Raw genomic sequence first — 24,724 nt, 5'->3', positions numbered from 1 at the left:
TAAACCCAGCTGTAGCAAAAAGCAAGTATCATCTAAGGTGGCATTAACAAAGGTATAATGTCTAGAATTTGGAGGATGCATGGTGGCTAAGTCGGCTAAGCGTCCGATTCTTGATTTCGGCTCAGCTCATGATCTCAGGGTCGTGAGATTGAGCTCTGCATTGGGCTCCGTGCTGGGCATGGAGCCTGCTTAAGATTCTCCCTCTCGCTCTGCCCCTCCTCCCACTCTCTTCCTCTCTAAAAAACAAAAAATTTAAAAAAAAATTAAGTCTAGAATTTGGGGCGGGGGAGGGGATTGTTCTGCCTGACTCTAAAGTTAGGTTCTGGAATCAGTGTCAAGCATGATCTGGGGCCCCGTTTCTCAACTTCCCTGAGTCTCAGTTCCTTCATGTGTAAAATGGGAGTGATAAACTTACTTTATCTAATTGTAGTTGAAAGATGGCTGGGTGGAAGGGATTCGTGTTTCCCTCCAACAGAAATCCATGGGGAGCCTTTCCTTTCCCTTGGCCTGTTTTCTCACCCAGAGAATGAGCACAGGATGCCCAGCTGACCTCACAAGGGGGTGCGAGGGGCTGATAGGGCCAGGCAGTAGCCTTGCTCTGGCCCAGTGGGGTCTCTACCTGGACACCGTTAGAATTACCTGAGGAGCGTTTTTAAAAATGTGTGCTGCCTGGCCCTGACCCCTGGCCGATGAAATGGTATCCCTGGGAACTGGGCTGGGGAAGGTGATCGTGAGACACCAGCCCCATGTGGCTACTGGGTCCCGAAACGTGGCTGGCCCAAACTGAGATGGCTTGACTATAGAAAATACACAACGGGTTCTGAAGACACAGTATGACAAAAAAGAATGTAAAACATCTCGTTATAATTTGTATCTTGACTACACATGTTAACATAAATACGTATTTAAGATTCATGTTATTCTTTTCCTTTTATTTTTCTAATATGGCCACCAGAAAGTTTATACCGAAACGTGGGGCTCACATTACATTGCAGTTGGTCAGCACTGAGCTAGATCAGCCCGGTGAGGGCAAGGGCACTGTCTGTTGCGTCCTCAGCTCCCAGAACGGGCTGGCACCCGGTAGGTACCCAGTCAAGGTGGGAGTAGATGAACACACTTGAGATAGGAACCGTCCACGCTGACCTTTGCAGTGGGCCAGCAGGGGGCGCTCCAGGAACAGGGAGCCCTCCACCGAACCTCAGTCCCCTCCATCCTATTGCTGCAGCCCACCACCATGTGGGCCCTCCTGCTTTCATCCTCCTCGGGGGGCCCAGCCTGTCCCACCCAGGCCTGGCATCCCTGTGACCCCTGTGGGGCCCTGTTCCACCTCTGGGCCCCAGATTCACCTGCTCCCCCCAGTCTGGACAGCCTGCGACACCCTCTTTCTCACAGCTTTCCCAGAGGAGAGGACAGCAGGGCGGCCCCTAATGCCTCCTGAAAAGCCCCAGGCTGTGCCAGGATTGAAGGACACAGCAGGCGCTCCAAAATGGCTCACAGTGCTGACTTTCCAGACGCGCGGAATCTCCAGGTTGGGAGGGAGGTCTGCCAGGGGGGCTGGTCTGCCTCTGTGGAACTGAGGCTCAGCGAGGGAAGGGACAGGCCTGATGTCACCCAGGACATCGACGTTGGAACCGAGGTCAGAATCCACTTTGACCGTTCCCAAAGCCCAACCCCTGCCCCATGAGGGTCCCCAGGTCTGCCCTGTGTGTCCCCACAGAACCCCAGCTCACCTCTCAGCGAGACCACGCTTGGTGAGGCCTGAGATGACAATGGGGTCAAAAGGCTCCTCTGTGCCCGAGATGGTGATGCCCAGGGGACCCCCGTAACGTTTCAGTTCCACTGTGTAGCTGATCGCCCCTGTGGTCTCCTGCTCATCTGCAAAGGTGGCAGCCATCAGGTGGGGCGCAGTGGAGCAGGACCCAGGGGAGCTGGATGCCCCCAGCCCCCAGGGTCCTGATGTACTTATCCCTCAAACTCATCCATCCACTCATTCGTTAATCCACCTATCTGCTCGTGCCATGACTTCAGATGGCACTGCCCGGGGATCCTGAGGCCACCTTCTGCCTCCACAAATGTTTTCTTGCACCCAAACCCCATGGAAAAAAGAAGAAAGAAAAGAATCGTGAAACCAACATTCTAAACTATAGATTTCACCCAGGACACAAAATAACAATCATGAGGATAAGAAGAAACCAGACTTCCAGCTTTTCTTTAAAAAAAGATGAAGAAGAAGAATCTGCCCACAAGAGACCATCCTTCCCAGGGCAGGAGTCGGCAGCTGCCCCTCTGAATAAGGGATTGGCTCTCCAGGGGCCACAAGCCTCACGCCTCCCTTCTGCCTCCCCAACCTGCATCATTTTTTCTTACCTTCTGTCCAGGTCACTCACTTCTGTCACCTGTCTGGCCTCAGAGGTGTTAGAGTTGGCAGTCTTTACTTCTTCACTCACACATCACCCACGCAGGATGTATCCCCCTGCGGCGTCCCTGCCCCACCAACCCCTCTGCTCACTGCTGCCCCCTGTGGGCCTCCTCTGCTAGGCATTGTGCTGGCCATGGAGGATCCAGGCAGCCCCGGGGACCAGGAGACATCCGAGTGCGGGGCTGCCTCCCTGCATTTGCTCATTCAAGGAGTCTCCACCAGCAGCCTGCCACCCTCCCTCCTCGGCCAGAGGGAGCCCCACATTGCAAGCTGGAAACTGCTGATCCCGTGGGGGGACCGAGAGAGGTGGCAGGGCCGGGTGAGGGCCATACCAGAGTTGTCCTCATCCTTCCGGATCTTCAGCTTCACCAGGTCCTCGCACTGCCGCAGGATCTGCACAGCATCCTCCATGGGGCAGTTGTCCAAGCGGATGTTGTCGATGGCCAGCAGCTTGTCGCCTGGCTCGAGGGTGCCGGTCCTGCAGGAGCAGGGGTGGGGGACACAAAGAGCCTGGCACATGTTACTCCCCATGGACGGCTCCCCTTACCCTGTGTCCAGGGCCATCCCTACCTGTGTGCCACACTGCCCTTCTTGATGTCAGAGATGATCAGGGGCTCTCCTCGCTTCCTGCTGGTCGCTGGGGGTAAAGAAGCCATGAATCCAACCTTTGATGGCCTCAGCCTCGAGGAGGGGGGCTGGGAGGGCCCAGGAGTTGGGGCATGAATGCTGAGCCACATGCCCTGCTCTCACTGCTTCCTGCCTGGTGACCATGAGTAAATCAGCCCCCCTTCTGCCTCACTTTCCCCACTGCAAAATGGGGATGGCACCACAGAACTCATGGAGATGTCACGAGATTAAACTAGACAAGGCAAAACCTAACGTGGATCCCGGCACATAGTAGGTGCTCAATCCACATCAGCCCTTTGCCCTTCTGCTCAGCCCATCCCCCAGCAAACTGTGAGCCCCTTCAGGGGCTGTGTCTGGCTGGCACTCCCACCTAGCACAGGGTGGGCCCCAGAACTAGGTGACCCATCCACAGTTGAGTTTTCCCTTCTCCCAGCTGCAGGGAGTGCTGGCTGAATGGCTCCCAGGGGCCTCCCTCTCTGGGAATTGCCTTTGGCCGAGAGAACGGCCTCACCCAAGGTTGTACAGCTCCTGGGTGCGGCCTGGTCCACACAGTGGTGCAAAGGCCTGGCTCCCAGCCTCATTCACGACAACTTCCAAAGCCTTCCTGGCCCAAGAGCTCTCCGTGGGACCGGCTGCATCACAACCAGCTTCTCCGTCCACCCAGTCCCACATCCCTCACCTGGCACAGGTGTTGATTCCAAGGGCCCTTCTCAGTAAAACCCCCCCGAATGTAACTTTGTCTAAGAAGCTCTTTCTGGGGAAATGTGACCTAAGACAATGGGTGTTACATGAGTAGCTACATTTTCTTGCAAAAAAAGTCCATCTGGGCTAATGGGTTTTCCCATTAGTGACCAGATGGTAGGAGCCCTTTCTAGCCCATGTGGCATCTTTGCAGATAAGACAAGGGCGCCCCTTCCAATTAGTCCATTGAGGAAATGATGTAATAAAATGGTAAGTCTACCTCAGATGGGCACCCTAATGTCATGTACAACTTGTGCAACTGTATCTGGCAGCCCTATCTGGAGTTTCCTGGGCTAGGAGCAGCTTCTCCCCTCCCAGATTGCTTAAACTCCCACCTCCATTGACTGTGGAGTCTGGGGTAGGAAGGGGCTGCACCAGGAGCATCCCCCTCCTCCAGGCTGGAGGTGTGGCTCGCTGGGGGTGGGGACTGGACAGCGGGGAGGGACTCACAGCCAATGGTGATGCCCAGCTCCACGCCTCGCCTCTTGGGCAGCTTCACGTGGAAGGTGCCACTGCTCGGGATGACGGACTCTGCATGCAAACACACGTGGACGCGTGTGAGACCCAAGGGAGGAGATGCAGGGAGTCCCAGCTCCCCACCCATTCTAGGCCAGCTGGGAGAGAATGCAAAGTCACCATCCCAACCCTATCCTGACAGAGGAGGAAACTGAGGCATGGTGAGCTGACATCTGTCTCAGACAATCAATCTGATCAGAGCAGATTTGGGGCTGGCACCTAGACCCCATGACTGCCATCCAGGGGGTACCCCAGAGGCAAACCCAACCCAGTTCAGATCCAACAACAATTTACTGAGCACCTACTACGTGCCAGGCGTTAGCTGGGTGTTTTCACACGATTGATCTCATCTAACTCAAACAATATCCACTGTAGTAGAAGGACTCTATTCAGTATTTCACGGTTGGGGAAACTGAGGATGGTGGTGGGCACGAAAGTCCTGTCCAAAGTCACAGAATGTCCAAATCACAGGACCAGAGTTCTAACCTGAGTTTGTGTTTGGGGTTCTTTACCTAAGGCCTGCAGAGGGGCATGGGATATTTTCAGCTCCCCTCTGCCCTCCCTTAGGTCCTGTTTTGGCACAAAAATCCCTCATCAACCCTCAGACTGGCGTGTGGGATTCCTGCCTCCCCGGCCAGGGCCTTCCCTGCCACCACTAGTCCTCAGGTACACACCGCAAATGCTCTGGCAGAGGGTCACCAGGCGGGGAGTGGGATGGGGCTGGAAGAGCATGTGCCCCGGGCAGGAGCAGGATAAAGAGAGGAGGGAGCACAGGGTCCCAACGCATGAGGAGGTGGGTAGGGACACTCACTCACCTGCCACGTCAAACTCGACCTCCAACACGACCTTGTGGGCCAGCGCCGCGTCCCGCAGCAGCTGGTTGGCTTCCTCCATCGTCCCGTCCTCGGTGGCAATCCCGTTGATGGACAGGACCCGATCCCCGACCTGCAGCAGCCCACACCTGAACCCAGTCCCACAGAAAGAAGCAGCTCCGTTACCATCACGGCTATTCCTGGGGCACGAGAATGCCATGTGTGGGCAGGCCTGGGTCTGACTCACAGCTCAGCCCTGGGCCGGCTCTAGAGCCTCAGGCAACTAACCCCGTGACTCTGGCTAAGGGGGTAAACTCGCTGGGCCTCGGTTTCTCTGTCTGTCCAAGGGGGATGACGCTGTGCCTTACGAGATGTGTGTATAGAGAACGCTGACTTCAGACAGACAGAGGTTCAAGTCCTGGGTCACTCACGAGCTGTGTGACCCTGAGCAAAGGAATCAGCATCTCTGCGCCTCGGTTTCCTTATCTGTAAAGTGGGGTTGATGATGGAGTGGATGGGATGGTTAGGTGAGAGACCCTCGTGAAGCCAGGCTTGGCATGTGACTCAGTTTCCCTGGCTGTCTGTGAGCCCTCTGAATTGGAGAGTGGCAGGCCCAGGGGGCGGGGGCAGTTGGCTCACCTCTCTGCCGGGCTGTCGGGCTCGATGAAGCGCACGAGGGGCGGGGAGGACAGGGTCTCGGTGGCGAAGATGCCTCCCTGGAGCTGGAGGCCAAAGCCGCTGAGGGGGTCTCCGCAGAGCACGACCTCCGTGGTCTCCGTGTGCACGATCTGTCCCCCAGGCCCCACCGTGCTGGAGGCCAGTGACACTGCGGGACAGGTGGGCACAGCTCTCAGGTGGGCAGTCCCAGAGAGCCCTTCCTGCCAGCACCAACCCACGCCCAGGCCCAAGGACCTAGAGTCAGAGGGGCGAGTGGGTGGGAGCCCTGCCTCGCCCTGCGGAGTGCAGAGTCATAGTGCACTCTGAGCCGTGCTCTCCCTGTCTGGCCCGCGGGTGAGTCCCACCCAGCAGGGCCGTGACAAGGATGAAGGAAACCAGCTCCTGGGACTGCCGCGTTATAAACAGAGCTTCTGAGGGTTGTGCTGGTACGTGATGTTAGCTTTGTCAGAACGCTCTCATAATACCACATAGTATGCTAATTTTGGTGCAGCTTTATTGAGATACAATTTACCTATTTTTAGAGTGTACACGTCAGTGGTTTTTTAGTATATTAACAATGTTGTGCAACCATCAGCACAATCGATTGTAGAACGCTTTCATCACCTCAAAATAAGAAACCCTGGTCCCTTTAGCTATTGCCCCAAATCCTCCCATCTCTCCTGGCCCTAAGCAACCACTAACCTATTTGCTTCTGTGTAGATTTGCCTCTTCTGGGCATTCCACATAAATGGAATCCTATAATCTGTGGCCTTCTGCGTCTGGCTTCTCTCACTAAGCATAATTTTCAAGGTTTCTCCATATTGTAGCATGTCTCTGGAATTCGTACCTTTTTATGGCCAAATAATATCCCATTATATGAATACACCACATTTTATTTATGCATTCATCTCTTAATGGACATCTGGGTTGTTTCCACCTTTTGGCGAAAATGAATAATGCCGCTAAGAATATTCATGTGTAAGTTTTTGGGTGAACATGACATATGTTTTCATTTCTCCTGGGCGTATACCTAGATATGGAATTGCTGGGTCATATGAAAACCTTCTATCTATTTGATATGTTACTTAATGTATATCGTTTTATATTCCATATATAAAATACATTTGTATTATTAACATGGACATTGGATATCATTTATTAAATATAATTTACCATATTTAATTCTACTACTAATTATATTAAACTATTATATCTTTATTACTATTTTGTTATATTTATATTACACATTACAATACACATGATATATTATATTGTTACATATGTTGCGTTATTGTATTTATATTTATTATATTTTCACAGTTACATCCCTAATAATAAGAATGGTGCCTGGTACATAGGAGGTGTTCAAATTGTTCAATTAAATAATTATCATCAACAATAATAATGATAACATTTTATTTGTCATCCATCCTAGGAAAAGGACAGATAAGTGGTCACGAGAGCCCCCAGCCTCCACATGCCCCTGCCTATGAACAGCATTTCTGAATCTTTTCACCTACACACTCCCAGCTTTGGTGGTTGACAAAGGTGGTTGGTAAAGGCATATTTTACCTCTCATCTGACTCTGAAATCTGTTTCCCTTTTCACCTTGGCTTCCAGGAAGCTCATAACCATATTTCAGGTGCCAGGTGATTTGTACTCCTCGTTTCCCTCTTTTGGCTCAATTCCAAATGGCCCAGTTTGACCTTTCATCCTTCCTGGAGGCCTCTGCAGTTCACATGGCAGGAGGCTAGATAGACTTTCTACATCAGCAAAGCAAGGACTTTTCCCAGGAGACTTCAAAATTCTTGGCATTCTCGTGACTTTTGCTACCTCCACATTATCATTCACTATTATTTGTCTTTCCATTTATTCACTTTGTAAAATTCTTAAATACCTTCATTTCAAAAGGGAATTATAGACATAGTGATCATAAATAAAGAGAAATGCCTATAAACAAAAGGGAAGTAGAAATATATGTGTGTATGTGTATGTGTGTATATATATATAAGTGTAGTGTATATATACATGTACATATATATACACTATATATATGAGATATATATAATAAAAGTGAAAATTATTATAAACTATTACATCCTGGATGGCTAGTCTCAGGCCTATGTGTCTTTGTTTTAGGGGAAATTAAAAAATGTCAGAGAAGTGGTACAGACACAGCTACACCACACTCAGACTTTCTCTTTGAATGCATCAGAATGAATCACAGAATGAAAGAAAATGAAATGGAGTTACTGTGAAACCTTTATGCACATCTGAAAAGGTATCCTTTCCTGAGACACTGTGTCATCACCTGCTGGGAATTTTCCATAATCAAAATATAAGACTAAAATGTACAAAGTGACTGACACCCCTCAGGTGCGTCCTTGTGCAGCACACAACCTGCCCAACCGTCCATGGCAGCCTGGTGGGCCACTCATGCTATTTAATGAGCCTACACACACCTGGGACCCTGTCCCAAATACCCCCATTCTTTGGCAAATCTCTCAGCCATACAGGCAGCCCAAAGAGGAGGGAAGAGACCATGGCTTACTTACATGTGCTCTTGTGTTCCCTTCTTCGCTGCCTCCTCCGCCCCATTGTAGTCCGGGGGCTCATGGGGTGGGATCCACGGGGAAGGGTGCTGGGATTGGTGCAGGGAAAGGCATGATTCATGGTCGGCGAGGAAAAGGGAGTCGAGGACAAGGCTGGGGAGATGAGAGCACAGCCCCGTGAACCCCAGAAGGGTCCCCCACCCTGCCACACAGTGGGTGCCAGGCAACCACCCCACGGAAGAGAGACACTGGGACGCAGAGAGACACTGGGACGCCTTCCCCCTTTCACCTCAAACACTGGCTGTGTGACCTCAGACAGGTCTCGCCCGCTCTGGGCCTCAAAGACTGCAGGGTTTTCACAGACATGGTGAAACCCAGCTGCCAGGGATAGGGGCCCATCTCATCACTAATGTGCTAGGTAACGCTGGGCAGACTTCCTAATTTCTCGGAGTCTTGGTTTCCTCCCCTATGAAACATGCACAAGCCACAGTGAGGTGGACACATTACATCGGCTCTGGTCCTGGCCAGCAGGTGTGGCCCAGGTGGGCGTCCTGCAGTGGCCGGGCCGGGGGCTGTGACAGGAGAGCACGCAGGGGTCCCAGCGGTGTGGTTGATCACTCCTCTGCACCTTCACTGTGGCCCAAGGAAGAGGAGAGAGAAGTGCAGGCGTCAGAGACTGAGCGAGTCGGGACTCAGCACAGCCCCCTGGAGCCACGCTCCCATCTGCGAGATGAAGTGAGGAAAGCAGGACCAGACAGCCTGAGTTTCCCCCAAGCCAAGCCAAGCCAGGCATTCAGATGCTGCTTGCGTGTCCCGGACGCCTACTATGTGCCAGGCACCGTGCTCAGTGCTCAGCCAAGCAGCAGCAGGGACGGGAGGGAAAGTAGCCCCGGCCTGAGACCCGGCGCATCAGCTTTGAGCAGTGCAGTTGGCAGAGGGCAGAGGGCCCCTGCACCTTCAGGATCTGCAGTAGTGCTGTGGCCTGGGCAGCCTTGGGCACAGGGGCCAGGGGTCAAGCACCGGGGGCACTAGGGCTTGGCCGTTTCTGCCCCCCGCCCCCTGCGGGGCCCTCGGGGGCAACCTATGCTCCAGGGCCCCTGTGGGGTTGGCCGAAGTTTGCTCAGACCTACGCTGCAGACAGGCTGCTCTGGCCTCCTCCCCTCCAAGCTTTCACACGGTTTCCGCCCAGATGAATTCTCTGCGCTCCTTCTCCATCCCCTTCCCACGGGACCCCAGAGATCCTGCCTCCCCCACCTGCCCCACCTGATCCTCCCAACCACCTGCCATGCAACACCTTCTCCCAGTCTCCCCAGGTCTTGTCTTAGCTCTTCCTTCAGCTTCGGGGCTTTTGAGGGGTCCAGGCTGGTGCAGCGTATCCATAGATGGATGAGGGGCTTGGCCAGCCTGGGAGCCAGCTGCCTGGTCCCTGAGATAGGTCCCTTGGCCCCTCTGTGCCTCATTGTCATGATCTGTATAACAGGACTAAGATAGTGGCTGCCTCCTCGGATAATGGGAAGGATCTGGGTGAGTTAAGATGTAGGATGTGCCTCGAGCAGTGCCTGGCACCTAGCTGAGGCCACTTAATGAGGGCCAGGAAGACTGTCGCAGCCCTGTGCCCTCATAAGGCACTGTGCTTCTCTGAGCCTCAGTCGCCTCTGTCAAGTGGGATAACAGCAAAACCGCCCTCACAGACTTGTCACGAGGATGAAAAGAGATGACCCATGGGAAGCCCCAGCATTGAGCCCAGCTCACAGCAGGTGCATTGTAAATGGCGCGAGAATGAGTCACTCTAGTTCAAGCCCCAAAGCCTCCTGTGGCAGGCCCTGGCTGTGGCTTGATGGGGCCTCTGCAGACCCCGGCAGAGATGTGTCTGCACAGAGCCACAGAGACGGACCGTCCCCAAGGCCTGTCTCCCCACATATTATTTGGGGGATATCTTTCTCTCCCAGATGATCAATTAGGCTTGCAAAGGATGGGGTGGGCTGACTCCATCCTTGCCCATACACGGTGTCCTGAGGGCTGGAATTCACAGCCTGACCACCCAGACCACAGTCCTGGGCTGTGCTCTGTCCTCTACCTCGTTTGACCCCTCCCAAGGCTGCGCTCCCATCTACAGATGAGGCAACTGAGGCTCAGAGGCATAAAGCACCTGTTCAGCTGGGGCAGGGCTGGCATTTGTACCCAAAGCCCAAGGTTTGGAATGTTGGACGCACTTCCAGGCTCTGAACGGGAAGCTGCCTCCTTGTGACCACCCTGCCCCGGGTTCGGCTCTGCCCTCTGGTCTCTTAGATCACCGGCTTCCTCTGCTCTTGGACTGCCTAGCCCCCAGCTCCCTGCTCTGGTCTGGGAGACCCCAACTCCTCAAAAGGTAGGGGGGGCCTTAGGCCTTCCTGATTCCCTGGCTGCCTCCTCTGGACCTGCTGAGGACCCCGGAGCTGAGCCCCAGATCTAAGCTCTGAGCACAGAAGGACTGTCCTCTCCCTCGAGCTAGCCCTTATACTTCTATTAACTTAGCAAAGAGTGATGGCGCTAGCTTTGGGGCATCCACACCAGCAGACTGTCAACTCAAACATTCAGGCTGTTCCTCTGCCCCACCTCCCCGCCCTCAGCTGCTGCACTTGACAATCTGAGCTTCCCAACAGGAATGGACATTTGTTCTAATACATTTTAGTCTGCCCAGGGCTTCGGTCCCAGGCCTCTGGGACCTCGTGCACCCCTCCCCATCAGCTGTCAGGTTTGGGTCCTGAGACCTTCCAAGGGGACCCACCTGCCTCTGAGGGCTTCAGGGGCCGCCGACTTTGGGGTGCAGGCAGGATCTCCAGCCGCACTCTCTCCACCACACTGGCCAGGAGCTTGGTGGCCTCAAGCAGCGAGCAGTGTTCCGTGCTGGTGCCGTCGATGGACAGGATGTGGTCTCCAGCATGCAGGGCCCCACTCCTGGCCAGGCGGGAGAGTGAAGGGGGAGGCTGGTCCGGCCAGAGGGAGCTCTGGGCCGCCTCTCCCCCTGTATCCCTGCCCACTATGGTGGCGGCACCCAGCGTATGCCTCACCTGTCCACCACGCTGGCCGGCTTGATGCGGTCAATGGTGATGACTGGCTTGTTCCGCTGGGAGCCAGTGGTGAGTGAGATCCCCAGGGCTGACCCAGGCATCTTGGTTATCTCCACTATCAAGGGCCCCGAAGCATTGGCCACCGTATCTGGCACAAGGAAGGAAAGAAGGGTTTGAAATGCAAATACTGAGCACTTGCCTCCCCAGCCTCACTCTGCTAGCTCGGTATTATCCTCACTGCTGGGGAGGGACTGTTGCACCCATTTTACAGATCAGAAAGCTGAGGCATGTGTAGGCAAAGGCCTTGTCCAAGTTCACACAAGTCCTCAGCAGCAGAGGCGGGACAGGGATTCGGCTCTGAGGGACTCGGACCCCAGGGCTCTGCCAGACGACACTAACATGCTCACAGTTTTGGAGAGCCTGCAGTTCGCTGGCTCCGAGCTGCATGTTCACTACCACCTTTCTGCACTCAGAAACCACACCCCCAGGAACCCACCCGGTGGCGTGAAAGCAAAACTTAGCTCCTTCTGCTCTTGCCCGCCCCCCCCCCCCCAACCCCTGCCACCGGGTCCACATGTCAGCAAATCAGACCCCATTGACTTTCATCATTTCCTGAATGCGACCCTTCTGTGCTTCCTCGGCACCCAGCCTGGTGGGGCCCCCATCACCTCTCTCTCCCCCAGCCTTTCCCTTCCCTCCCTGATTTTTTTTCCCCAACAGCACTTACTGCCATCTGACAGCCTCTGTATTTGATTTATTCTGTTTACTGTCCCTCTCTCCCAACCAGACGGTGAGCTCCATTAGAACCGAGATCTCGTCTGTATCGTTCTCACCTGGATCCCCAGGGCCTCCAACAGTCAACTGGCACATAGCGCTTACTGCCCAGAGAGGCTCAGAGAGGCTAGGTGACTGGCCCCAGGTCACACCGCCTTTGCAGTGGTGAGGATCTGTGCCCGCTACCCCCTCCCTCAAGCCCTGGGTCTCGTCCTGCCCCAACCCAAGTCCTCGGGCCCCCGACTCACCTGGGATGGCCACGTCGTACTCCACCTGGAAGAGCGCCTCGTGGCTGCATTGCCGTAGTGTGGCCAGGGCAGTGGTATGGCTGGCCCCGTGCAGCGGGATCCCGTCAACGCTGAGCAGCCTGTCCCCCACCTTCAAGGAGCCCTCCCTGCAGGGAAGGGCCCGGTCAGCCAGCCCGGCCCCGTGCGAGCACCAGCCACAGCCCTGGTGAGAGGCTGAGAGGCCGCTGGGAAAGGTGGGGTGGCGGGGCACAGAGAGGAGCAGGCAGTGGGTGAAGGAGGAAGGGGCGGCGCAGTGAGGGAGCGCATGGGGGAGGCTCTGAGGGAGCAGCTAAGTCAATGAAGCGGGGATGCAAACAGAGCTGGGACCAGCTCCGACATCTCCCACCCTGCTCGATGCTTAATACAGTCAGAGCGCCGGCTCAACCCAAGAATGTCTGCGTGGGGATGCCCCGGGGACACTGGGGACTGCCAGGGCCCAGAAAGGACAGCAGCCCTGCCAGGGCCACACAGCGTCAGGGGTGGGGCGGCCTGGAGGCTTCGCGCTGCCCATCTTGAGGTCCCTTCTCACTGCCCCCACTCTGGTTTCTCAGCAGCGAGTCTGGCCTGGTGACAAATGCGCCTGGGAACGAATTCGGCAGGGGCCCCCGGAGAAGGGCCGAGCAGGGGTTCACCTCGGTTTGGGTCAAATCCCCACCCTGGAATGCTTGTTCCAACAGGTGGCCAAAGCTATTCTGGGAGGTTCTATGAATAGCTCGTCACAGGGCCCCGTCCCAAGAACGGGTTTAGACTTCTGACAAGGCTGTTCCAGGCTTCTCTTAAAATGGCCAAGAATCTCCCACTGGGGAGGTCAGGGGGTCGGGTGCTGGGAACTGGACATGTTCCTCTCCCACATTCTCTCCTTTTGGCCCTGCCCGCTCAGCCCAGGCAGCACCAGGCGGGATGGCACAGCCAGGACTCAGAGGCTGCAAGACAGAGGCCACAGTGGTGCTGCTCACGGTGCCCCAAATCTCTCACAGTAACTCCTAGGAGCTGCAGAATCAGACCCATTCCACAGATGGGGGAAGAACAACATAACACCAAGGCTTGCTTCCCTCCCCACCCCTGAGACAGTAGGATGCCAGGGAGGAAAGAGCTTGGGGTCTCTCTCATTTGGGATGGAGTCCTGGTTCCACCAACAATTCTGAGTGACTCTGGGGCAACGGGCATCCTCTCTTTGGGCCTCAGTTTGCTCATCAGGAGAATGGGCACAATGGCTTCTGGTCTGCCTTCTTCACAGGGGATCTGGGCATAGTCAGGGCAGGGAAAGGCTTCCTCCAGCTTCCTCCGGCTCAGGCTCACCTGTCAGCGGGGCCACCAGGCCGGACGTAGGTCAGGACAAGCGGGCGGGTCTTGTGTACATCTTCATGGGCACCCCCTGGACAGAATTCAACAGGAGGTGGCAGTCATCTACCCACTCTTTCCCTGACACCTAGAGGACCTGACTCAGCCCTAAGCCGGCTCCCTTCATTAAATCTGTTTGAGGACCTGTCCTTGCTATTCACAGGCCCTCTTATAAGAGTCCAACTATAAATCCCCAGAGTGTGACAGAAAGTAGGGACATGACTGAAATCCTCTCTCTCTCTTAAATGGTTTGCTTCCCTTCCTATGACGCCATCCTATTTTCCTTTTTGCCCTGGTTCCGAGGCAGCTCTAAACTTTATTCTCAATCTCATTCCCAGCAATCATGCACACTTCATTTCTTGGCAAATTTTTCCATTTAACATTTGACTTAATGGTCCTCACTTTTTTAAAGTCAGAAGCAAGAAGCTATCTATCTATTAATCTATCTATCCATATAAAGCAAAACAGAACACACATGGAATAGGCAATAGCCTCCTTCCCTCCCCTTGACCCCAAGTGTGACTCTCTTACACTGACCTCTGAGGACAAAGCCAAAGCTATTGCCTTCCTTGTACAGGGAGACGTCCACTGTCTTTGTGATGATCCCTGGGTTGTTCTCAGGGGCTGGGGAGAAATGGAGGGCTCCTTTGAGTCCCTCAGTCACATCATCAAGCCACAGACATCCCCAAAGCTCATTCCGGGAGAGCTGGGTGACCAGTCACAGAGATTACAGGGAGGGTAAACTCCCCCCACCCCCACCCATTTACAGGTAGGACAAGTAAGACTTCAAGAGTTCTGCTGAACTCAGACTTGAGTCCGTGGCTATGGGTTCAGGCCAGGGTTGAATTCTAGTTACTCAAATCTTAAGACTTTAGACCAACTTTGAAAATTCAGACCTAGGCTAAACCCTAGGCCACTGTACTCAATGCAGGCTGGTAGGGTGGAGAGAGCAGTAGGACAGGGAACAATTTTTTTAGCCAACATTCCCCAAACCTTCCCCCCTGAAGGAAAAGCATCTGAGCACTAAATATACAAAATGACACTGGTTTATAAACAGGGCCCTGCCACCTCCTGGTGACAGCATACTGCAATTGTAGGCAAAGTCCCTAGGTGCGGCTTAGTTGTTTGTGGCCAATCCTCAGGTCCCACCCACCCAGGTCCCCAGCTGGCATGGACCCCACCACCCAGGTGCTGGTGGGGAGATGGCTGTATCTACCCACGACTAAGGCAGTGGAGAAAGTTCCCAGTCCAAGGGCACCCACCGGGCGGGGGCAGCTCATACTCCACCTCCAGCACCACGCGCTCGCCCACATTCTTGAGCAGGGTGATGATCTCATCATGGCGGAGCCTGGTCAGATGGATCCCATTCACTGACCGAATATAGTCGCCCACGTTCAGCAGGTCACTCCTGGGAGCAAGGAGGCCAGAGCACATGCATGGTGGCAAGTGCCAGCATCCACACCCGCTCTTCTGTTGAATCATTTTGATCTCTGAATCCCCATTTTACCGATGGGGAAGCTGTGGCTCAGAGAGGTTAGACATCATCCAGGGTCACACAGCGAGTTAGTAAGAGAGCGTGGGTTCTAACCTGGACCTGTCTGACACCCAGGCCTGGCATTTTCCCCTGCTGGGGTGTTACCCGCCTGATGAAGGCTCTGATCAGCCCCAAGGAGCCTGCAAGAGTGGCCAGATCATCTCCCCCTTTGCTAGTTCCTAAAGCACTCACCCTGGCTTCTGACTACTAATCTGTTCTGTTCCACCGGACACTTACCAGCGCCTGCCCTGAACGAGGCCCAGAGAGGCTAACCCCTAGGTCTCATGGAATTCATGGTCTAAGGGAGCCACGTAGGTAAGATGACAGGAAAATCCAGAGCAATGTGTCCAGAAGTGGCACCCAGGGCCGTGTGAGCAGAGCAGGGCAGCGGCCTCGCCCTGGGATGGGGGGCCTCCCAGAGGCGGTGTGGGTGGGGGGGGGGGTGAATAAGAGTCTGCCAGTGGGGAACAGGCCTTCTGAGAAGGTAACTGCTCGTGCAAAGTTCTGGAGGGCCTGGCAAGAGTGGGATGCTGTGGCCAAGTCAGCCCCTTACGTAAAGGGAAGAGAAGCTGGGGCCCAGAATTACAGCCTCCACTGGACGCTTCCGTCCGAGAAGCACTTGGGTGCTCCTAGAAACACCTACCTAATCGCTCTGCCTACAGCCCTGGTCCATTTTCCACTGGCCCCTGGCCCTTTCCTACTGCCCCACCAAGCCCCCTCCTCACCTGGCGGCGAGCCCCCCCGGTCTCAGGTTGGAGACCCTGGGCTTCCCATCCTTGTCGGTGCCACCTGAGATGGTCAGGCCCAGCGTGCTGCCTTCCTTCTTGATCAGCTCCACCATGGTGACCCCGCGGAACTCCTCTGTCAACAGATGGGGGGTGAGCAGGCAGCATGGGGCAATTCCGGACCCCCAGCTCCAATACAACTGAAACCGACACTCGGTAAATGGGGCACCTGGCCACAAAATGCTGAGTAAGATCATCTCCCTTTTACACCAGAGGATCAGTGAAGTTAAGTGACTGGCCTAAGGTCACAGAGCGAGTTAGCGGCAGAGCCAATGCCGTCTGACCCCGACTCTGAGCTCTCCGCGCCTCCAGGACAGACAAGGAGGAAGGAGAGGAGGCTCCTTACCTGGAATGCTCTGTCTGCGGCATGCCAGGGCCACGTCCGTCCCTCCCGCATCCTTGCCTCCTTTGGAGTAAGGCCCATCGTCTGCAGGCAAGAAAGAGAAAAAGCCCCGAGTTGCACTTTCATTTCAGTGCAGGAGAACCCTTTCAGCCCTGGGAATTCTGGTTCGCGGATGTGGCCTGGAAGAGGGGGTTCCTTCTGCCACCAGCTCCACCAAGTCTCCGCTGGGGCATCCTCATGGCTCCCCCCCCTCCCCCGCCAGAGGCTCCATCTCTGCCCTTGGGCTGAATAACCTTCTGAACAGCGATGATATACAGGGAGCTTCACAGCTGTTCTGTGGGTAACCATCTCCACAACGTAATTATGGGCAGGATTATTCCACCGTACAAATAAAGGAGCTCAGGATCCCAGCGGGACTACTCAGGCCCCCAGGCACACAGCTGGGGAGTTGTGCAATTTGAATTAGAATGCAGGTCTGCGGACTCCACTGCCCGGGGCGTGCTTGCACGCCCGCTGGGACAGGCAGCTCTCTCACGCACGGGTACCACCGCACATGTGAGACAGGGCCCACCGTGAGCAAACTCAATCTTGAACGGACCCAGTTAGTGCTCCTTCTTGAGGACTGAACTTTAGGGTTTACAATTCATATTCTCAGACATTCTAGGCAGCCAGAGATAAGTCTGTCTCCTTTAGTTTTAATTCTAGAAAACACTCTCCTATTATTTCTTTAAGTGTTGTTTCCTTCCCTCTCTTACGAAACGCTTAATGGATATTCCTTGGGACTTTGCATTTTTCTCTCCCACGACCCATCACCTCTCTCTATCACATTTCCTACTTCTGTCTCTCTCGGGGATGTCTCATTTGCAGTAACATTAGCCTTTTTAATGCTTGGAGAAGTTTGTCATAGATTTCAAACATAAGGAAAATAGACTAGTACAATGCAGAGGTTCTCAAAGGAGGGTCCCTAGCCCAGCATCATCTGGGCACTTGTCAGAAATGCAAGTTCTTGGGCCCCACCTAGGACGGAGTAAATTAGAAACTTGGAGGGTGGGGTTCAGCAATCTGCAGGTGCGTATGTTTTAGTGTATTACCCTAACTTATATTTTCATCTATTTTTAAAATCTTATAGACATTAAAATTAATTCTTTGTGGTGTGCTTTTCTCTGGGTTTTGGGAAATGTGTCCTGACCACCACCACAGTCAGGATTTAGAACATTTCCATCGCCCCCAAAATTCTCCCTTGCTGCCCCTCTGTAGACAGACCCTGCCTCACCCCCGCCCCCAACTACCAATGGTCTGTTTTCTCTCTAAATAATTCTGGCTTCCCTAGAATGCCATATAAATAGAATCATAGTGTGTGGGCTTTGGAGTCTAGTTTCTTTCATTTAGCATCATCATTTGAGATTCACACATGTTTTTTCATGGATCAGTAGTCTGTTCCACTTTATTGCTGACTGGTGTTCAATTGCAGGGATGATGTACTGTGTGCTTAGCCATTCACCTGTTGAAAGACATTTCCACTCTTTCCAGTTTGGGGCGATTTCATAGGAAGCCGTAATAAATATCTGCATACAAGTTTTTGTTTGAACATCACATTCCATTCCACCTAGGTAAATATCCAGGAATGGGATTCTGGGTCATATGGTAAGGATGAGGTTAACTTTGTAAGAAACTGCCCATCTGGTTTTCAAAGTGGCTGCAACATAGAGGGGAGCATGTCCCCCAGTAATGGATGAATGCTTCACATTCTCACCAGCATTTGGCAATGTTAGTTAGGGTTTTTTTGTTTTTTTTTTTTTTAATTCTAGACATTCTAATAGATATGTAGAAGTTTCTTATTGTGGCTTTTTTTAAGATTTTTTTTAAGATTTTATTTATTTATTTGACAGAGAGAGACAAAGTGAGAAAAGGAACACAAGCAGGGGGAGTGGGAGAGGGAGAAGCAGGCTTCCCGCTGAGCAGGGAGCCCGATGTGGGGCTCAAACCCAGGACTGTGGGATCATGACCTGAGCCGAAGGCAGATGCCTACTGAATGAGCCACCCAGGCGCCCCAAGATTTTATTTTTAAGTAAACTCTACACCCAGCGTGGGGCTGGAACTCACAACGCTGAGATCAAGAGTCACATGCTCCACCAACTAAGCCAGCCAGGCATCCCTCTTATTGTGGTTTTAAATGTGCACTTGCCTAATGACTAATGATGTCATATGCTTCTCCTTATTTGCCATCCATACATATCTTCATTGGTGAAGTGTCTATCCAAAGTTTTTGTCCATTTTTAAGTTGGGTTGTTTTCTTGTTATCAAATTTTTATATATTCTGGATACAAGTCCTTTGTCAGATACAATAATCTGTGTTTGGCAAAGGTGACTCTGTTCACACTGAAGTTTGAGTACCACTGGTATAATGAGTCCTATTTACCCAACATCTAGTTTTAACAATTATTAACACTGTCATACTTATTCCATATATTTTTATCTATGTTGAAATATTTTGTTTTATTTATTACATTTATTATTTTTTAGAGATTTATTTATTTATTTGCTAGTGTGTGTGTGTGTGTGTGTGTGTGTTTGTGTGACCAGGGGAGAGGGGCAGAAGGAGAGGTAGAGAGAGTCTCAAGCAGACTCTGAGCTAAGCACAGAGCCCAAGGCAGGGCTCCATCTCATGACCCTGAGATCATGACCTGAGTTGAAACCAAGAGTTGGTCGCTTGACCCACTGAGCCACTCAAGCTCCCCTCTATGTTGAAATACTTTAAAACAAACCCCAGACATGATGAAATTACACCTCTAAATATTTCAGTATGCATTAAAAAAAATAGGAACATATTTCTTATCCAACAAAAATACCATTATCACACCTTATAAAATTAAAATGATTCCTTAATTATTAATTTAATACCCACTCCATATTCAAATCTTCCCAATTCCAATGAGCTTTTAATTTCAACGAGTATATTTTTGGTTTTGGAAAGCTTTGTTTGGTCCCTTTGCTTATCTTCTCATTCTGCTTTCATATGCTGTTCTGTCCTTTTCTATTGTGCCTTTTATGTCTCTAATAATTTTAAATCTTTCCAATGTTCATCTGTTACTCAGCCTTCTATTATCTCAGACTCTTGAGGGCTGTTTCTGCTGTCTGGGACATCTGATGACTCTCCCTCCCAGGGAACTATTTCCTCATGTGTTTGGTAATTGTTAGATTGTGAGCTCATCTTTAGTGGGGCTTTATCTGTGGGAATCTTATTCAGCCTGGTTGCGAGCAGGTCCCTCCAGGGTCCAGACAGCATTTGCAATTCCTTCCCGTCAGTGTCTGCCAAGGCATCATTACCAACACCTTGGCTCAGGGATTCTGGAACCAGGGGCGTAGTGTGAATTACAACCTTCGACAGAACCAAGGGGCACATCTCAGGTCACACATTCTCAAAGGAGACCACCCAAGACCTAGTTGAGACAGACAGGCTCTCTCTTTGGTAGATGCACGGATATTTTCTAAATCCCCACTTTCACTGAGAGTATATCTTTTTAAAGGTCCTGGCTTTCTGCTGGGGTGTGAGTTCCAACTGGGGAAAGTATAAGGGGCATCATCTCCTGTATCCTTAAGCTATTAAAACCCAAGCCCTTGGTTAGAGACCAGCTAACACCCTCATTCCTGCTACCACCCCAAAAGGGAAGCCTCAGCGTCAGCCTACACTCATCCTACCATTTTTCAGTTTTCTCTTTGTTTTTTGATGAGAAATGTATAGAATTTATAGATCAATCTGTGGACAGGTGACATCTTTACAATACTGGGTCTTCCAATCAATGAACATGGTCTATTCTTTCATTTATTTTTGTCTTCTTTAATCTCTGCCAAGAATATTATGTATTTTCATGGGCAAAGACCTTGTACATCTTTCTTTAAATATATTTCTAGATATTTGAAGTTTTTTTTTAATAAAGATTTTATTTATTTATTTGACAGAGAGAGACACAGCAAGAGAGGCAACGCAAGCAGGGGGAGTGGGAGAGGGAGAAGCAGGCTTCCCGCTGAGCAGGGAGCCTGATGCGGGGCTTGATCCCAGGACCCTGGGATCATGACCTGAGCTGAAGGCAGATGCTTAACGACTGAGTCACCCAGGCGCCCCGATATTTGAAGTGTTTTAATGCTATTGTAAATTGGATTGTTTTTCAAATTTAATTTTCTAATCATTTGTTGCTGGCATATAATAATACAGTTAATTTTGTATTCTGACCTTTAAAATCCCCATATTAATTCTAATCATTTATCTGTAGGTTCTTCAGGATTTTCTGTCATCTGTGAAAAATGACAATTTTATTTCTTACTTTCTAAACTTCATACTTTTTATTTTTGTTATTTGCCTTTTTGCACCGGCAAGACATCCAGTACAAAACTGATAGAAGTGGTTATACAGCCCATGCTTATCTCCTCTCCAGCTCACCCTCTTCATTTCCTGTGAATTCATCTGCGCATCTCAAAGGAGTTTGAAGCTGGAAGGTTTCAGGTTACCTGCTCTGTGAGAATGCCAGAGCCCCTGCCTCCCCTCAGCACCTCCTTATCTTAGGCACCATGCATATTCTGAATTCTCCTGAATGCCCTGACAGGTAAGGGAAAGGGGGCTCATGCGTTATGCACCAACCATCCACACTACCCCCTTCTATCTCCTTCACTTCTCACAGTGGCCCTGGGAGGAGGCAGATGCTATCACGGTCACTTCCACTTGACAGAGGAGAAAACTTGTGACTCAGAGGGGCAAAGTCCTTAGCCAAGGCAGCTTCTGCAAAAAACCAGGACCCGACCCCAGGCCCCTTGCCCATGCTACCCCATGTTCCAGGCTCTCTGGACCAGTTTATTTTTTTCACACTCCTTCTCCAGGTCCTTTCTCAGCACAGGACTGAGCTGAGCAAAGACAAGTGACAAACCATCAGGCTGGCAGGTTCTCCCGTGCTGTCCCAGGGGGCCACTCCTCCCAGCACCAGGTATGCTCCTTGGGCTTCCACAGCTTCCTTGAGCCTCACTTGAGCCTGCACACGCCCCCGCCTGCTCTGGAAGAAGAACTCTCCAGCTGCCCTCATCCCTGCAGCTCTACCCTAGCCCAGTGTTAAGATGATGGGCTCAGGGTTCAGCCCAGCCCGAGGGCAAACCCTGGCTCAGCTATTCACCAGCTGTGGGAAGGCCACTCCTCTCCCCAGGCCTCTGGCCATGGCGAGACCTAACTCGCAGGACATATCTTCCTTCCTCGGTGGAGGCATGAGGAAGCAGGGCTGGAGAGGAAGCAGGGCTGAAGAGGACTCAGTCCTGGCCAGGGGCAGAAGCTGAGTATCCCATCCCAGCCAGGTCCTTTTCAGGAGAGAGAGGATCAGATTGGGTTTCAGTGGGGGGTGGAGTCAGCCTGGGTCAAGGTCAGGGCTCAGCTTGAGGTCAGGGTCAGGGCTCAGTCAGAATCAGGGACAGGGTTCAAACTACAGCAGGTTTCTCGACCTCTGCACTATTGACATCTTTTTTTTGCTAGATAATTCCACGTCGTGGTAGTGGGGGGCTCTCTTCTGCATTGCAGGATGGTCAGCAGCATCCCTGCCCTCTAACCACTAGATGCCAGTAGCACCCCACCGCATCATGACAACCAAACATAACTCCAGACATCGCCAAACATCCCCTAGGGGAGCAATATTGCTCCACCCAACCCCCCGCCTTGACAATCACTGCTCTAGAGTCTGGGTGGGGCCCAGGCTGGGACTGGGTCAGGTTCAGCATGAGGTCAGGATCATGGCCCAGCCAGGATCTCAGGAAGATGAGACCCTTCACCACCTGCAGCTCTAACCACTGAGAAACCACCCAGCTCCCCCAGCACTCTGCTTCTGCAGACCAAGGCTAGGCTCCCTTTGCTTTCCAGAAGGTAGTTAATAACAAATCAGACAGCAGTTAAGCCCAGAATCATTTCCAGGGCCCCTGGAGTTGGGCCCCCAGCAGCTTCGCTCACTAGCCCCCCTCCACCTCGTCCCCCAGGCCCCTTATTCACACCAGCCACCAATTCAGGCAACACGCCATTAAGTATAATGCCTCCCATTACGGTTCCCTAATTTGCACTTCATTTAGATTCAACAAGATGTTAGCTAATAAAATTAAAAAGACTGGGTTCTATCAGCTATGTGACAGTGAATATCTCTGGTATTTCACGTGGGCAATTCTGGAATTAAAATTTGTCTTATCCCCTGCAAATGAGATTCTGCCACTGGAAAATCCCTCTCTCCTGGGCTGTCCTGGGAAGACCAGAGATAAGCTTGCTGGCTCCAGGTTTGAGTCTGGGGAGGGGGGAGGGGGAAGATTATCTCCTAAGGAGAGGACAAGAAAGCAGAGGGTCAAGTTCACCAAATTCAGAGCAGTAGGATCCCAAAGAATGGAGCATGAAACAACAGCGAGTTAAATGTGGTGTTTGGAACCCAGATATTAAAAACAAAAAAATCCAGAAACCTAGAGTGAGGAACAGTGGGATCCCCAAATGTGGACCCCCAAAGCCTGCAGGATGTTGGCTCTGAAAGACAGGACCCATGTCCAGGGTGTCTCTGAGGTGTCCTCCACATTTGGCTTCCAGACTGCCTCTCCTCCCCATCTACACCTCAATATTCAGATTTTGCTCCGCGGAAGTGCACGGTGCCGAATTGGGCTGCAATGACTCCACTGGGTCAGAAGTGTCCGGTGTGCTCATCTCAACACTGAGTGATCCCAACTCCCTCCTTTCTACAATTTGTTGCTGGCTTTGGGGGCAGGCTGTGAGCATCTCTTTTCCTGGCCGTCAGGCAGGCTGACTGTGTGCTGCAAACCAGAATTCATACAACTGCGTGCAGACAAAGAGCCGGCGGGGGCGGGGGGGGGGGGGGGGCAATAAATAGGGAGTGGACGGAGTCCTCTCTAGGGAAGGCACGTGCATTTTAGTGTGTGGCTTTGATGAGCTCTCTTGGAGACTGAGGCCACTCAGGACAGCTAATTGCTAGATAAGAGGCTTCTGGATATCCAAGACCCCCTACCATATTCAGGAAGGCACCCTATGAGGAATGCTACCATGTTTGCAGATGCCTGTTCACCAACACTGCCCCACTTTCATGAGCATCCCAGGGTGGGGGGAAACTGAGGCAGCATTCAAACCAAGAATCAAGGCAGGGCCGGAATTTCCAATTGGCTGTATGATTTGAGTCTCTATCTCTCCATCCATAAAATAGGGGTGTATCCCCCCCATTGCAGGCTCCAGCCAGCCCAGGCTTGAGAATTTGAGGGAATTATTTTATTTATAGAAAACCCCATGGGGGTTCAGACCCCAGTCCTCCTCCCTCACAGAACCTGCTCGCTCTCTCCCGCTCTGTCTCTTTTTTGTTCTGGGACTTGGTAATTATATGCTTAGAGATGAAGGCTTTTCAAAAACATCTTTCCCACCAATTTTCAGCTGGAAACGTGCATAAAAACAGAGATATTTTTATCCGCATGTTTCTTTTTTCCCCGTCTCCTCCTTCCAGCAATGGGCAATTATGAGCTTTTGCCTTCAGTCAATCCGTCCTGTAAGAACCCGCTTCCGAGGGAAATGCATTTCCACAGCGATGCCAGCCTGGCCCGGCAGATGCGGGCTGGCCCTTCGTCGGGGGAGCCGAAGGGAGAGAAGCAGTGCTGAGAACACAGGGTACACCTGGTCCCCCGCCCCGCACTGCAGCCAGGGGTGGGCGGCTGCCTTTCTTTTTTATTTTATTTCTCTTGAAAGCTTTGCTAATTTGCCTTCATTATCCCCGTCTCTCTGGGGCCCCAGGAAGCTATTGAGCTTTGACAAAGGGAAAAGGAAGTCTGCCCCTGGCCAGGCTGCCTTTGCCAGGATCCCGCCTCAGCAAGAGAGGGGCACGGGAGGGCGGGGCCACAGACTCAGCAGTGACTGAGCCCAGCTCTCTGGGCCTCCAGGAGGCAGCATTCCGCATCTTGGGGGGGGGGGGGGGGGGTACTGAGAAAACGAAGGCCCAGAGGCTCAACCTGAGGAGAAGAGGAAATGACTGAAGGGAGGGCCAGCCACCAGCGGGGCCAGCCCAGCCCCACGCTGAGGAGGAGAAGGGGGCTCCTGGGTCCACCCTTCACAACTGTTCCCAGTGGCCCACGGCCGCCTCCGGGGGCAGCAGCTGCTCGCTGTGCCGACACACCCCCAAGGGATCTGCCAGTCCCAGCTTGGTTGTTCCACCTCGGCAGGCATTGCAGGGAAAAGGAAGGATGGACTTTGGACTTAGGCCAGCTTCAGATTCTGATTCTAAACCTTGCTGC

The 24,724-nt window shown here is 52.4% G+C and overlaps 1 protein-coding gene across 4 annotated transcripts in view; it reads right to left on the bottom strand.

Moving 5' to 3' along the window:
* The window catches only part of GRIP2 (glutamate receptor interacting protein 2), a 95,862-nt gene that overhangs the window by 12,317 nt on the left and 58,821 nt on the right, over positions 1 to 24,724 (bottom strand). For all 4 annotated transcript variants that reach the window (XM_032411999.1, XM_032412003.1, XM_032412000.1 and 1 more), the window contains exons 2-17: positions 16,442 to 16,522; positions 16,036 to 16,171; positions 15,039 to 15,184; positions 14,314 to 14,400; positions 13,735 to 13,810; positions 12,397 to 12,542; positions 11,375 to 11,522; positions 11,092 to 11,261; positions 8,832 to 8,957; positions 8,328 to 8,477; positions 5,755 to 5,941; positions 5,119 to 5,264; positions 4,238 to 4,318; positions 2,990 to 3,056; positions 2,752 to 2,897; positions 1,731 to 1,875 (exon numbers count right to left, since the gene is read on the bottom strand). In XM_032411999.1, the coding sequence (XP_032267890.1) occupies positions 1,731 to 1,875; positions 2,752 to 2,897; positions 2,990 to 3,056; positions 4,238 to 4,318; positions 5,119 to 5,264; positions 5,755 to 5,941; positions 8,328 to 8,477; positions 8,832 to 8,957; positions 11,092 to 11,261; positions 11,375 to 11,522; positions 12,397 to 12,542; positions 13,735 to 13,810; positions 14,314 to 14,400; positions 15,039 to 15,184; positions 16,036 to 16,171; positions 16,442 to 16,522 (2,038 nt within the window). The remainder of the gene's footprint in view (positions 1 to 1,730; positions 1,876 to 2,751; positions 2,898 to 2,989; positions 3,057 to 4,237; positions 4,319 to 5,118; positions 5,265 to 5,754; positions 5,942 to 8,327; positions 8,478 to 8,831; positions 8,958 to 11,091; positions 11,262 to 11,374; positions 11,523 to 12,396; positions 12,543 to 13,734; positions 13,811 to 14,313; positions 14,401 to 15,038; positions 15,185 to 16,035; positions 16,172 to 16,441; positions 16,523 to 24,724) is intronic.

Source organism: Phoca vitulina, unplaced genomic scaffold, assembly GCF_004348235.1.
Source record: "Phoca vitulina isolate PV1807 unplaced genomic scaffold, GSC_HSeal_1.0 scaffold13, whole genome shotgun sequence".
Taxonomy (NCBI): domain Eukaryota; kingdom Metazoa; phylum Chordata; class Mammalia; order Carnivora; family Phocidae; genus Phoca; species Phoca vitulina.
This window is presented reverse-complemented; position numbering and strand designations above follow the sequence as displayed.